At 38.6% G+C, this 15,167-nt stretch overlaps 2 protein-coding genes across 2 annotated transcripts in view; both read left to right on the forward strand.

The window, feature by feature from the left end:
* The first annotated feature begins 78 nt into the window (after positions 1 to 78).
* mettl25 (methyltransferase like 25) lies at positions 79 to 5,851 on the forward strand. Its single transcript, XM_079551836.1, has 11 exons — positions 79 to 460; positions 740 to 922; positions 998 to 1,104; positions 1,182 to 1,718; positions 1,813 to 1,960; positions 2,985 to 3,079; positions 3,298 to 3,327; positions 3,875 to 3,948; positions 4,764 to 4,932; positions 5,008 to 5,079; positions 5,415 to 5,851. The coding sequence occupies exons 1-11, from the start codon at positions 244 to 246 to the stop codon at positions 5,505 to 5,507; spliced, it is 1,725 nt and encodes a 574-aa protein (XP_079407962.1). The 5' UTR covers positions 79 to 243; the 3' UTR covers positions 5,508 to 5,851.
* Positions 5,852 to 7,778: 1,927 nt separating this feature from the next.
* Positions 7,779 to 15,167, forward strand: part of tmtc2a (transmembrane O-mannosyltransferase targeting cadherins 2a) — a 43,878-nt gene continuing 36,489 nt past the window's right edge. The window contains exon 1 of the mRNA XM_079582762.1: positions 7,779 to 8,024. Within this exon, the coding sequence (XP_079438888.1) occupies positions 7,942 to 8,024 (83 nt within the window). The 5' untranslated portion in view covers positions 7,779 to 7,941. The remainder of the gene's footprint in view (positions 8,025 to 15,167) is intronic.

The following is a 15,167-nucleotide window of genomic DNA, read 5'->3' on the forward strand; positions in this document are numbered from 1 at the left end:
ATTCCCGTGTAAATTTGACTTTCCCATTTTCCATATTAATATAACTTGAATTTAAAACACATTTTGAAAATATTATTAATATCCAGATAATCCACGCTGTTTTAAATTGTGCATATACTAATATAGAATTATACACAAACAATCTGTGCATTTTCTACTGCTCATGCCTGTAACACCATGTCAGTAGAGGAAGACGGCTGAAGGGCTTCACTTGGATCTCTTTTTAAAATACACTTTGTAAACATGATGCCCGCTTCACAGAGCCTTGTCCAAATTCAGCAAAAGATAGATGAAGTCATGCGGTTTCTTACTATAGCCTTGAGCATCTCTAATGCTCACACTGTAGAGTTTTACACCCACGATGTGTGGAATCGCTTTATGGCTGTGGCTCCAAAGGAGGTGCTGTCAGCTGTCACTGCGTGTACCGACCACCAGAGGGAGCACGAACTCAAGGAAAATGGTAAACCTCAAATTAAAACTGTTGTTTTTAATGTGGGTAAGGTTATGTTGCGTCGCAGAAAAATATATGCAATATATTTGTGTTGTTCTGTTTTATGATGTTGTTTTTGTTTTGACAGAGTGAGTTTTAATTGTGCCGTGTTGAAATACAAATTTCGGCTCTTTTGAACAGACAATAAAGTTATATTCTATTCTATTCTTCTATTCTATAAAAGCAAGTTTATGAAATATATCACTGACTATGGCAATTCTGATTCTCTCTTTTTCCATTTCTTTATAGGAGGACTTGAGACCACATTTGGATTTTGTCCTGAATCTCACCGTCTGGTAAATATCCATGAACTACTGAAGGCAGCAAGAATGCTCTCTCTCCCTGGTCTTGGTATCTGCCTCAGTAGGGATGAGCTGCTACAGTCTGTTCAGCAAATCTGCTCATCTTCTGGTGATTCAACAGAAGATTCAGGTGTGACTAGCAGGATAGTGATATTTTATTGTTTACACAGGCTACTAGATATAATCCTCTGTTCCTCTTTTACAGTAAGTGCGTTTGAAACAGATGAGTTTATGAACACAAAGAAATCCCATGAAGTCCAGTGTATGTCTGAGGTAGTGGCCCATTTGGCCCGGGGATGTCATGTGAAACAGGTGATCCCCCACCCTTTTCCTCTAAAAAATCGGTTTAGTTTATCAGTGCTTGCAATGCGTATATTTTTCTCTTATAGGTTATAGATGTGGGCTCAGGGAAGGGGTACTTGAGCTCCTTCTTGTCTATGCAGTATGGTCTTCAGGTCTATGGTATCGACTCCTCCAGTATTAACACACACGGAGCACAAGAAAGAAGTAGGAAGCTCAAAAAGTTCTCTAAGGCCTACAGGCAACAAAGCAAAGCCCAGAAAAGGAGCACACCTCAAGAAGAAACACAGTCCAACATTGTAACATTAAATGATCAAAGATCAGAAATAATGGAGGAAAATCGACCATCGCTATCATTCGATGGTTTGCCTGTGGAAGGGCATTTGGAGTGCCAAGAATCTCCTGGGGATTTGTTTTTGAGTGCATTATCTTTAGATATTATTGAGACTACATCATTGACAGTCCCTTCGTGCCAACTGACCGATGAGGAACGAGAGAGAAGGAAGAGGGAGAACTTGGAAAGAAAAGCCCTGAACAGAACTGGCAGTGAAAGTCCCGTGTTTTCACCAATTACATCCTATGTCACAGCGGATACTGAACTGCGAGCGCTCATCAGCGAGCTACAGGTGAGCTGAAGAAAGCGTGCTTTTATTTAGACATAGCTTCAGCGTGTAATCTTTTTTTTATTAACTATTTGCAATGTTTTTGCCATTCGTATAGGCTGCAGTCCTTGTTGGCTTGCACACATGTGGGGATCTGGCACCTAGCTCCCTGAGAATGTTTGTGGCTAAAACAGAGCTATCCGCTGTCTGCAGTGTGGGCTGCTGTTATCATCTACTGTCTGAAGAGTTTGACCCAAATGCACAGGGTAACTATAAACCACTACGAAAATAGTCGATTTTTGTTACAAAACTTAGTGTTTCAAAAGGTTCAATAAAAACCTTTTGAGACACTAAGTTACATCCTTCTTAGATGTAGAAGAGCCAACTGGAACACTGTTCAGCGTCATGGGCAAACAATTTGCTGAGTGTCTCTCACCCCCTTTCACCCTTTGATGTCCTGTCCAATAAAGCCTGGACAAAAAAAATCTGAAGGAGAAAAAAAAAGTTGTTGCAGAGCCAAACTACAGTGCTCAATTGGGAGTATGGGGTCTTCACTCTTTTATTCCAGACATTGTTTGTCTGAAATAATTGTGTCCTCATTACTATCTACTCCTCAATTCTGTTTTGTACAAGTTAAGCGCAACCAACTTCAGCTGCAATTTTTGCTAATGCTTCGTTCGGCAGTCTCTCTCTTTTCGTTCACTGCTCCTTCCTTCCCTCACTCACTAACCCTTTCAGAGATGTCATAAAAAGGATGTTGGTCTGTCGAGAGCTCACCGGCCGCTATTCCTGTTGAAGACTGTGTGCTCCATTCACAGACTGTACAGTAGCCATTGACTAAGTGAGGGTGAGCGTTCAGCGCAGGCTAACTGAAGGTCGTCAATGCTAGCAATTTGGCTGGATTTTTGGAGCCGGCTCCAAAAATAGTAGAGTGTAAATAAAAAATCAAAAGGAAAGGGACAAAAGACGGTGTTGCCCATGTTAAGACAAACACACACCGGTAAGAATGACAAGCCTGTGTTCAATAATGACTTAAAGAGGGGCAAAAAAGTTCCAGTGGAAAGATCCATTACAGCAACGAGCTTCCGGAGCCTGCCCCCATTTCCTATTAGGCTTCTCAGTTCTCACAGTTAATAGTGATGCTACATCCTGTTTTTCCCAATCTGTGGTGCAAATACATATTAAGAGACCTATATCAAACAAGATAAATACATTTTTATATTATTTATGTTGCTGTAATGGATTGATAGGTATCGGTATTAATATAGTGTTTTATCTGTCTTCTCTTAGATAATGCAAAGAATGTATGTGGATTTCCTTTGAGTCAGTACCTACGTGAGCAGTCCTATTTTTGTGGAAGAAATGCCAGGATGTCTGCATGCCTGGTGAGTTTGTAGCACATGCTTTGTCAACCAAGACAACCTCTGTCTCTTTGTTGTAGCTGTCTTATTGACATTGTTTGGGCACTACTTAGGCCCTTTGTTGTAAATTATATACACAGCATTAAATAGTACAGTATATTTAAGGGTCTTTTACGAGTGTCCAGATTAGTTTGTGAATAAACATGCTGTTTTGTTTTACTAACTATACGCTTTGTTATCAGGCACTGGAGAGGGTTTCACATGGGCAAGGGGTGAGTTGAATATGTACTAAACTATCATGTAGTGGCTTTTTCATTGGTTTGCCTTTGTCAAAAATGACCGAATGCTTCAAAATAAACAAAATACTAAAAAAAAAACTTTATTCTGATATTAAGTATGATATTAAGTACCCAAGGCCCAATTGCAAAGTGGAAATATTTTTTTTGTTAGACTTAATATAAGGCAGTGAGGTCAACATTAAGACTATGGTAAGTCTAATGCAATCGATCCATCTAAATAACATACAGGTCTGACTATAAGAACATAATAGCATCAATCCATCTCATTAATTAATCATTGTGCTTTATCTGGCTTTGTAATTGATGACAGTAGATTTAAAATATGACTGATATGACACTAGCAGCCAGCCATCAATATGAAACATTTATAAATATTAATGTAATCACAGTGGTGAGATTGATTGTGTGCGTTGTTATTTGTACTTAGAGCCGGAGTTCAACTCCAGAAACATGATGAGAGTGAGAGTGCTTGTAATATTCATCTAATTAATACCTGACTTTTATTTGTTTCTGTGAGCAGATTCAGATGGAGTCTCTGTTTTATCGGGCTGTACTTCATGTTATACTCAGAGACCACTATGGTTCATTTAAAAGGTACTCTTTTTATCTTAAAAACATCCTAAACTTGATGTTTGCAGAATCTTCTAGTCAATGGTATAAGCATTACATTTTATAATGTTTTTTTCAAGTAGATTTAGTAAATGTATAATAAAACAAAAATTATAAATGTCGCTACAATCTTTCCAAAGTTTATTGTGGGATTATGTGTTGTACCATTCTGACCTTTAGGCTGTTTCTTCTTCTTCTGCTTCTTTTTTCTTGTTCTTCATCTTCTTCATCTTCTTCATCTTCTTCATCTTCATCTTCTGCTTCTTTTTCTTCATCTTCTGCTTCTTTTTCTTCTTCTTCTTCTGCTTCTTTTTTTTTTTTTTCTTCTGCTTCTTTTTCTTTTTTTTTCTTTTCTTCTTCTTCTTCTTCTTCTTCTTCTTCTTCTTCTTCTTCTTCTTCTTCTTCTTCTTCTTCTTCTTCTTCTTCTTCTTCTTCTTCTTCTTCTTCTTCTTCTTCTTCTTCTTCTTCTTCTTCTTTTTCCTTTTCTTTTCCTTTCCTTTTTCTTTTTCTTCTTCTTGCCTATCTATAGTCATGTGCTGGAGATTTGGCTTTTCCCATATTAATCGATCCCAGATTAATCGCAATTTTTGACTAGATTAGAATTTTCATACTAAAAGGTAATACATGATGTAGCTGATTCATGGACTTAGATTGATTGTCTCATCAAAACTAGGTGTTTTTGCCACAGAAATGGCTGTAAACCTGGACGTTTAAAAACTCTCATGACGATTATTGAGATTGTGTATTTCGATACATTTTTTATTAATTGTATTGACATTGAATTGTAAATGTTGTTTTAGTGAAAAACGAGTGGGCAATGTTTACTCCAAGACTAAATCATTTGTGGATTATGTGCGGAGAGCTCTGCAAAGACTGGAGCTTGATGAGATGAAACTTTCCGACAGTGATATCCAAGGTTACCACGATAAATACAGAACGCGAATGAATGAAATGCACGCATTCAATATGGTTAGTGTCTTCGCCCTGATCTGATTACAATGTTTCGTATGTTGCTTTTGTCCTAAACTACACATATTTTTGCAGTTAAAAGTGACCCTGGCACCGTGCATTGAAGGTTTTCTGTTGTTGGATCGTCTGTGCTACCTCAAAGAACAGGTACACAACGCGTATTTAGATGGTTTAACATGTATCAGTGGATAATGTGGTAGATGGTGAAACAAATAATAGTAGTTGTAGTTTAATAATTCTTAATTCAATCTTTTGATGGGAAAACTCCTTAAAATGGTGTCCACATCAGGGAATATATTACATAGGAAATAATAATATTAGCATATTATTATTATTATTTTTTTTTTTTTAATTAATAATGAAAAAGGATAGTTTATTGAACACATGCCAAACAGCAGTCCACAGATGTTGAGTCTCTGGAGGAAATATCAAACGCTTTATTTTTTAAAATTACATTGTGTGTGGATTTTGTCATCCCATAGGAAAATGTATCATACTCCGCTCTGGTGCAGCTCTTTGATCGTATACTTTCACCAAGATGCTACGCTGTCATCGGACTCAAGAAAAATAGATGAATGAAAGCAGTCGCACTGTCAGTAACCTTTTACGGGAGTTAACATTTCTCCAAAGAAGAGTGTGACATAGTATAATGTGTGTTGCATAATATCTTAATTCTATTGAAATGCTTTCATTTTAACTTCCTTTGAAGAATAAATCTTTTTTTTTCTTTTTATGTTGCTGAGTTCTTTGACCTCTTCTGAAAGCTTGAAAATACATATATGGCAAACACCTGGAAAACATGTCTGTCAGTTTACTTGATTGAAGAACATCTCTCCCTGCCCTTTGACCACAGAGAGAGCTGTAGTTGTGTTAGGGTTTTAGGGCCTGGGACTTGGGAGCTTGGCCAGTGTTTATTAAATCTGGATGTATCTGGATAGTAGTCACTTTGTCATAAATAAAGTAGAATATTTCAGATTTGTTTTGGTGTAGTTAACTAGACAAACACCACCTCAAGCATAGTTATTTATCTTCCTTCAGTTGTATTACTGCTGAATAGCTGAAAATGTACTTCCAGTTATTCACAAACATCATCCATTTGTGCTTCTGACAGTATAAAAAGTTCAAATGATTGTTGATACAGCTTGGTGCTTTAACAAAGATACCTGCAGTATCACATGCTCCATCTTCAGTGTTATTTGTCACGGTAGCTGCCACCTGCACACCTGTAGCTCATCCATAGGCCTGTCAAAGTTGTTATGCTTGCCTAAAACCATGTTTCTGGGCTTTTTGTTAATGTTTGTCTCAGTGATGGATGCAGGCATGTTTCATTTTGACACATTTTGATTTGTCTTCAATTTGTTTGACAATATAAATGAGTCTAGTTTAGGGATTCACATCCACCTGTGTAGACTTTGACTTTTTGCATTCAGCTGAACCTGTGTTATTGTAATTGTATACAGGAGCGGTTGTGGTTATGCAATGAGTGAAACGTTAATTTCAAAGAATTCATTTCCTGACATGACATATACTCAATTGGAAAACCGTTACTGTATGTGGCCAAGTTTCAAGAATAGAATAAGCAACAATTAAACAGTTAATGTTCATTGCAGGACACAAGTGAACTGAGGCATTTCTGGAAATCCGGATAAACGCTTCTCATGAACTTTGTTACAGGAAAAAAAGGAACAAACCCATGTGAACTGTTTTATTGTTTGGTTTTGTATATTCTATTATTCATATTATATATTTGAATAAGTAATATGATTATCTGTTTGTGCGTGAAAGAGTTAAATTCTGAAACTGAAGGTTAATCTGATTCAAGATTGTTCCTTTCCTCTGTTTTCTGCTGTGCAGCTTGTACTAACGAGCGTGAGTTCCAGAGATTTTTCATTTAAAGATTTAGTTAGATGCCAATTTGTAGTTAGTACATTCATTGCAATAATAATTCATTCTGTACACCCACAGCAATGTTATATGGAGATGTACACACCAAATGAGGACGTTTAGAGTTACAAGAGTGGCCTTCAACACATTCATTACAACTCCCACCACTGACAGACAGGATCAGGACCTCCTTAAAAAAGAGATGGTTCATCTTAATGCTTGAAATAAAATGAATTATTTAATCACCAAAACAAGAGACAGAAACAGATTCCCAAATTGTCACTGTAGATGTAACAATCACACTATAGTCCATTTTGCATTAAGAGCGTGAGATGTGAGGAGTAAAGTGAGCCTCAATGTGTCGCTTACAAAAATACACTAAAAATACTCAAACGGGTTTCAGAGGTCAAGGTCTAGTTTTGTTAAGTGAATCCGCAACGCTGCAGACTACACTGGAGTGATTTTGTAACCTAAGACATAATGCTCTGTCACTGTCCCCATGATGGTACTTCTGCTCTGATACCCCAAACACCCCCCTGGAGCAGCCATCTGTTTGTCATGTCCACCCCAAGCCCTAACAATGAGGCAGACTTCAGTCCAGCTGGTGGTCAGACAGTCAGAGAGGTCAGGATTCACCCCAGACACAAGCACATGTTTCAGAGGAGTATGTACCAATCAAAGGGACGGATAAAGTAGCACCCACTTCATTTAACTAAATCAATCCAGTTTATGTTAAAATAGGTGCAATCAAGAAAATATGACTTAGATTGTACAATTTATAAACGTGCATAACCCAAGTCGCAGTGCGCATGCGCGTGCTGAACCCCACATGCGCCTCTCCGCTCTGCCCTGAGTGCTACGGTCTGCCAGAGCTGTGAGATGCTCTCTTTGAGACGGAAGGATGCCGCCTGTTTTGCCCTATGGTTTTTGACTCGTACACGATCCCTTTGCCACAGTGGAACCTCCAGAAACGAATATGGGTTAGAATCAACATGACGAAGTTTGCCACACTTTGTCTTTCTCGGGAAATGTATACAGCCCCGCGAGCCGCGCCGACGAGGCAACGCGACTGTTGATATATATCCCCCCCGGCTTTTAGTGACACGTTGGTGGGACCCCGGAGCGATGTTCACGGAGCTGGTGTGCAGCGCTGCGGCTGTAGGTCTCTATGTCAACACGCTGGATGCGGACTTCTGCTACGATGACAGGTACGTACAGGAACCCGTCCTCAAAGTGCACTTGTCTTCTTGCACAACAGGGGCAGGGGCGCGCGTGGGATGGGTCGCAGATTGGCCCGTCCATGCGAGTTTTACAATGTGTTGTTATTTCAAGCGCAAAATGACATTGTTAGATTATTACTAGGTCTGAATTCTTTTTTGGATGGATTATACTGGACTCTTCTTCTTTTGTGTGAAACTTAAAAGTTGCTCTAACGCAGCCATCCTCTCGTTGTGTTGGTGATGCGTGGAAATAACTCAATAGACAAACTAACACGTGTGAACTTAAAAACAGCGCCTTTGTGTCTGGAGTCGAGTCACATGTTTAGAGGAAAATTAATGCACATTTTCAGGGGCTGCACAGTTGCACCAGCAAAATCAATTCTTGTCAATTCTGTTTTTCTTCATCAATATAGCCTAAACATGTATTTTAATTCTGTTTGTCATAAAATCAATACATCCTTATCTGTATTTCACTATGCTGAAGAAAGACAGATCATGACACATATTGATTCTTGATATTATGTGTGATTTGTCCAGTACGAGCTGCTCCTGTGCTCCTTGTTGCTCAATGTCCAGGATTGTTGCTCTTTCAGCATCAATTGTGACTGAGTTTGTGCATCCGAAAGAAAATACATAAACATAATACATATGTCAGCAAATTAATGAACAGCCATCAACAAAGTCATCCATCCACCAAGTTTGTCTGTATGTTGAAGATTGTCGGGTCTGGTGGAAAGAAGCCCATAGTGACAGATTACACCCTGGGCTTTTAACCCACACACACGCCCCAGTAAAAGCTCAGTGTTCATCAACTGTGTGCCGAATCTATCAAGAGTCACTCTAATAATTTACACTCCAGGGATAGACACGTGTTTTGGTTCAGTGCTTGCAGAGATGGAGGCGGTTGAATGCCAATCGCAGGTATGGCCTCGCCGGTTGTTCATCAAATGCTGTCCTCTTTTAGGGTGAAGAATCACAGACACCTCTTAGAAATTCCCAAAGATTTATGGTGTAAAGGTTAAAGTATCAGTTTCCTTTTAAAATGTGAAACTAGTCAAATCACTGCTCTTAAATTGTTTAACACGCTGAGCTTTTTAGCTGCTGCCTTAGCTGATGATTGGAATTCGTCCCAAAACAAACTAAAGCTGGAATCAGTGACCTCACTCTCTGCCTTTAATCGCCGGCTCAAGGATGTTTTCAATGGCTCATGTTAATGTTTTACTAATGAATGATTTATACAGTAACTATTTGTTTTTTATCTCCTTCCCCGTCCTTTTAAGCACACCCTAACCAAAGCAGGGTCAGGCCAACATTGTAAATAAGAATTTGTTCTTAATGTTTCGATACAATAAAGGAAATTAATGAATGAAATAAGTTATTGGACCTGTGACCTTGCAGCCTTGTGACTTGCTGTGCTCTCAGTTGTTGACGAGATGGCGAAAAAGTAGATAATTTGTCTCTGGGTCCACTTTGAGTTTCGCTTAGGCAACGGTCAGGACGTCTGAACAACGAAACCAAATAAAGCTATATAAACTTGAACTAAATAACTATGGACGGTAGTTACTGGGAAGAATCAACCCCTTGGACTGTTCTTTAACAATGATTTGCAGTCAAATCAAAACTGCAATTTCAATGGTTGCATTTGGCAAACGGCAAAGGCTTCAGTAATTTTGGTAATATACTGCGCTCTGAAAACAACAGCATAATTTATTTCCAGGAGGATTTACTGACTAGTGTAACTGCCCAATCACATAAAAAAAAAAGAAAGTCAGGAAAACTGAAACATTTTGGATCCAACGGGAGATGTTTATGGGGCTCAACAGTAGAGGCTCCGCCAGGTGCCATATGTAATACCCCCATTCAAAATCTCCATAGACTTTATTAAAAATTTTGAATATCAAGAGATTAAAAGCACAACAGATGCTGTGAGCTATCTACAGACCATAGTGTGGATATTTGATAAGAAATACGTCAAAATGCTTTTAATAAATTTAGTTTTTTTTTTGTTAAATCTTCTTTTTATGGTGTGTTTTACGTCACGACTTACCACATAGCGAATTAGCTGCTAGTTCTTTTAAACCTATCATTTTATATAGTGTGCATCCATCGATATGTATTTTTACTTCCACCACCATGAGCTCTATTGGCTACAAGGTAAAAAGGCTTCTGATTGGTTAAGAACAGAGGCAACAGTGCTTAGAGAGTAGAATGAAACAAAAATTGCAATTTGGACATATTTGTAAATGATATGAGAAAAAAAAACTGCTGAAGATAGTTTTACGTACCTGAACAGTCAGTTTCACAAATGGGAACGGTTCTCTCCTGTCAATTATGTAAAATATAGAGAGATATAGAGTAACTAATCTTTAAACAGCTAGACAGTAAGAGTTGTAAGTGAGTAAGTGCTTTATGTGTCATTATACAACCGTATGACATGCCATTTTTTCACACTCCGTTCAACATATTAACATAGCAATGAATGTCTTTGTTGGGGGAGAAAACTATATGTTTGAATGCATGCTGTGGCTTTTAGCGGTCTGACTCATGTATCCTAACATCTGTGACCCCCATCACGTCATACTCCCCTCCACCAGAAGCACAAATGAATAACTGTCCCGGCAGGAACTACTATGAAAACATCTCCTCCTTTTGTCTCAGAGCAGGCTGTAGTCAGTGGTTCTTGACTGTGGTGAGGTTTGGTTATTACAGTGCCGTGACATTTTTCTTTCGTGAGCAAAGAGCTGCTGTTAGGAGGAGCTGGTGCATCTAGATGGCCACAGCTTCCATTGCACTGCATCTTCTATTAACATATTTTGATGAGCTATTAACTACCTTTTCATGCAGCCTTTCATAGATACAGACGGCATCTCTGGGATCGCCCATATATGGTCATGTTTGAAATCAGTTAAGGGGGAGAACAATTTGGAGAAAAATGTAAACTTTCTCTATTCAAAAACTACTTTAACAAATGCTGAATTATGAATATAGTTTTCTACTAAATAAAGATACAAAGACATGGGGAGGAGCAAAGTGGTTCAACAGCCCGGATTGTGGTCTCTAGCTATGACTGCCTTTTTTTTTCGCTTCTACTGAACAATCTGCTGTGAATAAACATCCATATGGACTCGATTCAGACTTGACTTTATTTGTATGTGATAAATAAGTTTATATTTTGCCAGAAAATGGCTAAAAAGAGAGAAAATGTATGTTTCCCAAAAGATTCTGTTTTCCCCCCTCGACGAGGCCACGCCCCCTTTGTGCCGTCTGTATCTGTCCCTGTGCATATGTGCTGCTATAACACAGAACACATTACACTTGGAACTTGGACCGTGTTCCCAGTTTTTTACATTTCACATCATTCCAATAGTTTATTGACTTTAAACTCTAAACTGCAAAAAGAAAAGTGTCGAAATCATTGGACACATATAATCAGGCCGTCCGCATGTGTGTTCCTTGTGTGTTTTTGAACCCCTTTATGACCTCAGGAACAATGGCTTAAATTTCTACCAACATTAACTGTGTAAGCAAATAAGTCTTTTGTGGCGTTGTATTACACTTCGAAATTGCTTTTGACTTCCCTTCTTTAAACCAAGGTGCACTTTATGTATGGCTTAGAGCAGTTGTTGGCGAAATATAAAACCAAAACCAATCCGGGGATCACAGCAATGGTAAGCAGTGACCCTCCTCTAGCTTTTGTAATCAATCGCGTTTGAATCTCAACTTTCAGCGCGTGTGGATTTTCTGTCTGGACAGCTGTCAGAACAGAAAATTAAATGACTGTGAAGTGGTTGGATTTCACCATAGGCAGCGCAGGGTTGTGACTTTGAAAAAGAATCCCGTGTTGAGCTTGACTGCTTACTTTCCCTCCACCAGGAGAAGTGTAGTGTTTTCTAAAGCGCTGACAGCTTTTCTCCAGTGATGTGGGGCCTGTCAGCAGATAATGGAGTAAATGGTTTAGTTGATGGGGAACGGGCTTTACTCTCATGGCCCTGCGGACAACACGTGCAGGTGGAAACAACGGATTTTGAGAAGATCTGAAGTAAATATAATGGAGAATATTGTTTTGGAGTTTTGTTGTATGTATTTAATCTAAAAGCAGATCTTAAAGGGGCTAGATGCAAGTTAGCCATTGTATACTCACTACTGACACCTCAGGTCATAGGTGTCACTGCACCTTCTATATTAAGCTCGTGCATGACGGCTCTTTGGACCCGAATTAACACCTTTTTGAGTGACAGAGCAGGATTTTAGAGGCAGTTGTGGTGAACAGGTCTGTGCTCATATTACATATTAGGACAATGTTGGAACATGTAGGGGAGGAAAATACATAATTATTCTACGTGACTTTCTTCTCCCACAATCCTCATTAGCTCCTTCACAGTCTGCTATAGCGATCCCCTGAAGGTGCTCTCTAAGGTAGTTTTATCCACCAGGCTCTCAGAAAGCTGAACTCCCTCCCTTCCCTGCCCTCCCTGTGCTTCCACCCCTTACTCCCCACTCCCCGCTGCACAACAAGGACAGGAAAATGAACTTGATTCATTGTGAAATTAATTGACAGTAAAAAAAATCTGAGCTTTATTGAGAAAATTAACCTCTTTAATTCCTGCCTTAACCAAGTGCATTTACTCCACATCGGGCAAAACCCAAATCTAAAATCTTCTCAACTGAAGCTTACAGCCTATAGGCCAGTGTAACGCCTCATTTGAAAGCTAAGACCTACAAAACTGACTGGAACTTTCTGTCGCCATGTTTATGTCACAGTTTTTAAGCGTTCTTGTCGTGTTTTCATGTCTTTTTTGGGCACTTTTTGTTGTGTTTTCATATTTTTTTCTTCAGCGTGTTTTTGTTGCTTTTGATTGTCTTATTGTTGCTTTCCCTGCATGTTTTTGTCACTTATTGTGAACAATAACTCCATTATTTAAGTTTTTAAATCTCCTTTAGTTTACAATTGCTGCCTGCTAATCCCATAATGCTTAGCGATATGACGTCACATTCCCAAACTCTATATAAATGTAATGTGAATGCTCTGATTTTCCAGACTTCTGCAGCCTTTCAATATGATTCTGTATCAATGACATCTTCATCTTATTCAAATTTAAAATATCAAACTCTACAATACCGCTAATTCATTATATCCACATGTTCTCAAAGGGGATTTGGCATCTTTATATTTCATCCTGGACCAGATTATTTGTCCTGTAGTGGGAGATAGCCTTTCTCTTCTTCCTGCTTCCTCCTGATAAGCGCCTAAAAGAGGAGAGTGTGTAGTGTTGAACGCTTGATAGAGGAAGTGCAGAGATGTGTGTCGCTGTGTTGTTTTGGAGGGCTGCTCTTTGTGGCACAATAGGGAGCTATTTGTGGGAGTGATGACACAGGACTGATGATGTTTTAGAAAAGGTCCAAAATAGAGCTTTGTCATATATTCAGGCCACCTTCATTAGGGATTTAGAGGCCATCACAAAGTCACAATTTAAATGGTCATAAAGGCTGGGGTCATTTTGGTGATATGTTTTCTGCAAACAACAAAACATCCACGAATGTTAATGTGTTTTAACGTATGTGCACTGTAATATAAATCTAAAAATATGTACATAAATAAAAACAATGATAAACCAACTCTAGCAAAAAAAATCCTTTACTGATATCAAAATGATGAGCAAATGAACTAAATGCATAAGAACGCTCTCAAAAATAACTGCAGAGACAGGAAGTATTTAAGATCTAATTCATCTGGGTGAAACACTGCCTCTTTTAAGCTTCTGTTCAGCACACCCTCCTAATTGTCGGAGAGGAGAGTCGGCAGCTCCAGTCTCCTTAGAGTATCAGTCGCTATTTTCACAGGTACTTTGCCGGAGATAAGGTAAAGAGGTGCCAAGCTAAACATGGCAGTGATGTGGAAGGGGGTTTGATAAATGGGGGAAATTTGCATTTGATAATGGCTGCTTTTCTGCCTCGGTCAGCTCAACCTCAAACCAGCCAGTGTATTTATCTTTTCTTCTGATGGTAATGGGTTTGAACCATCATTTGATATTCATGGATCAGTAGCTGCATTGGATTCCAGATAACCATGTTTTTTATTGTACAAAGGATTTTCAATATTACTATTATATTTTTTGGCAAAGAAATTTATACGGAAATATGCACAGTTATGAAGATAAAAAGACAGTCTAGTGGCACTTAAACAGCAAACTTGTACTGTAGATTATTCCCAGGGACCTAAAACCTAGAAATACACCGATCCAGCATTTTTGCTACTGACACCGATTCTGGATTTTGAGCATCTGCCGATACCCGATATTTACTGATACCACTTTATTAAAATTGTCTTTCTCTAAGTAAAAAAAATATTGACTTTTTCTCCATTTTAAGATCAATAAAGTCATATTTTATTGTTTTTGGATAAACATTTAACAAGGACAGTGCTTCATTTGTAAATTAGTATTTTCAGGAACACTTTTGGTCTTATGTGATGGATTTGGGGAACAGGCTAAAACATTTGCCAGGAACACTCTCATTAACCATCAATATATCAGATCAAATCTTTGCCGGATCCTCCTGAAAAATTTCCCGGGTCCTTTACCCTGAAAAACAGAAAATTGGAGGAATGCGTTCTCCCAAACGGGGGATCAAATTAAGCACTGATCAAGGACCACTGGACTTTTCTACACTAAATATCCTTGGGTATATGACTTTAGGCTACATTAATATAAACAACTCACATAAAGGTATTTCTTTGTTAGTTTATGTCCCAACTTTGATTAGCTTTTGTTAGCATGCTAGCTTTAGCATTTTGTGCGGCAATCAAAAATGCTCTTGCGGGGGTTGAAATTAACTCAGCGATTGTTTTCTGGTTCTTAGCTTTCCAATGACATACAGCATGCCCATATTCACTTAGATTTAGGTGATAAACATTATGTTTTTAAGGCGATGAAAGCCAAAACTGATTTCGGTTCAGTAGCAGATATTTGTAGCCGATTTTTTCAGCATTTCTACGAATATCAAACATCCTGTAATGTAATTGTTATTGTTGAGCCTACCAAAGAACGCTAACAATGAACACTAACAGCGTTTTCCAGAATTTCCATATCTCGCTGTAAAGGTCCAGTAGCTTTCAGTGTAATATGGATGTGT

The sequence above is a fragment of the Gobius niger genome (genome assembly GCF_951799975.1).
Source record: "Gobius niger genome assembly, chromosome: 2".
NCBI classification, from domain to species: domain Eukaryota; kingdom Metazoa; phylum Chordata; class Actinopteri; order Gobiiformes; family Gobiidae; genus Gobius; species Gobius niger.

What these genes read in the sequence shown, in the direction of transcription:
- mettl25 (XM_079551836.1), top strand. Translation starts at nt 244, where the DNA reads ATGATGCCCGCTTCACAGAGCCTTGTCCAAATTCAGCAAAAGATAGAT. An exon ending in CCAGGATGTCTGCATGCCTG is followed by an intron (nt 3,080 to 3,297) that starts GTGAGTTTGTAG and finishes CTTTGTTATCAG; the next exon opens with GCACTGGAGAGGGTTTCACA. An exon ending in CACTATGGTTCATTTAAAAG is followed by an intron (nt 3,949 to 4,763) that starts GTACTCTTTTTA and finishes ATGTTGTTTTAG; the next exon opens with TGAAAAACGAGTGGGCAATG.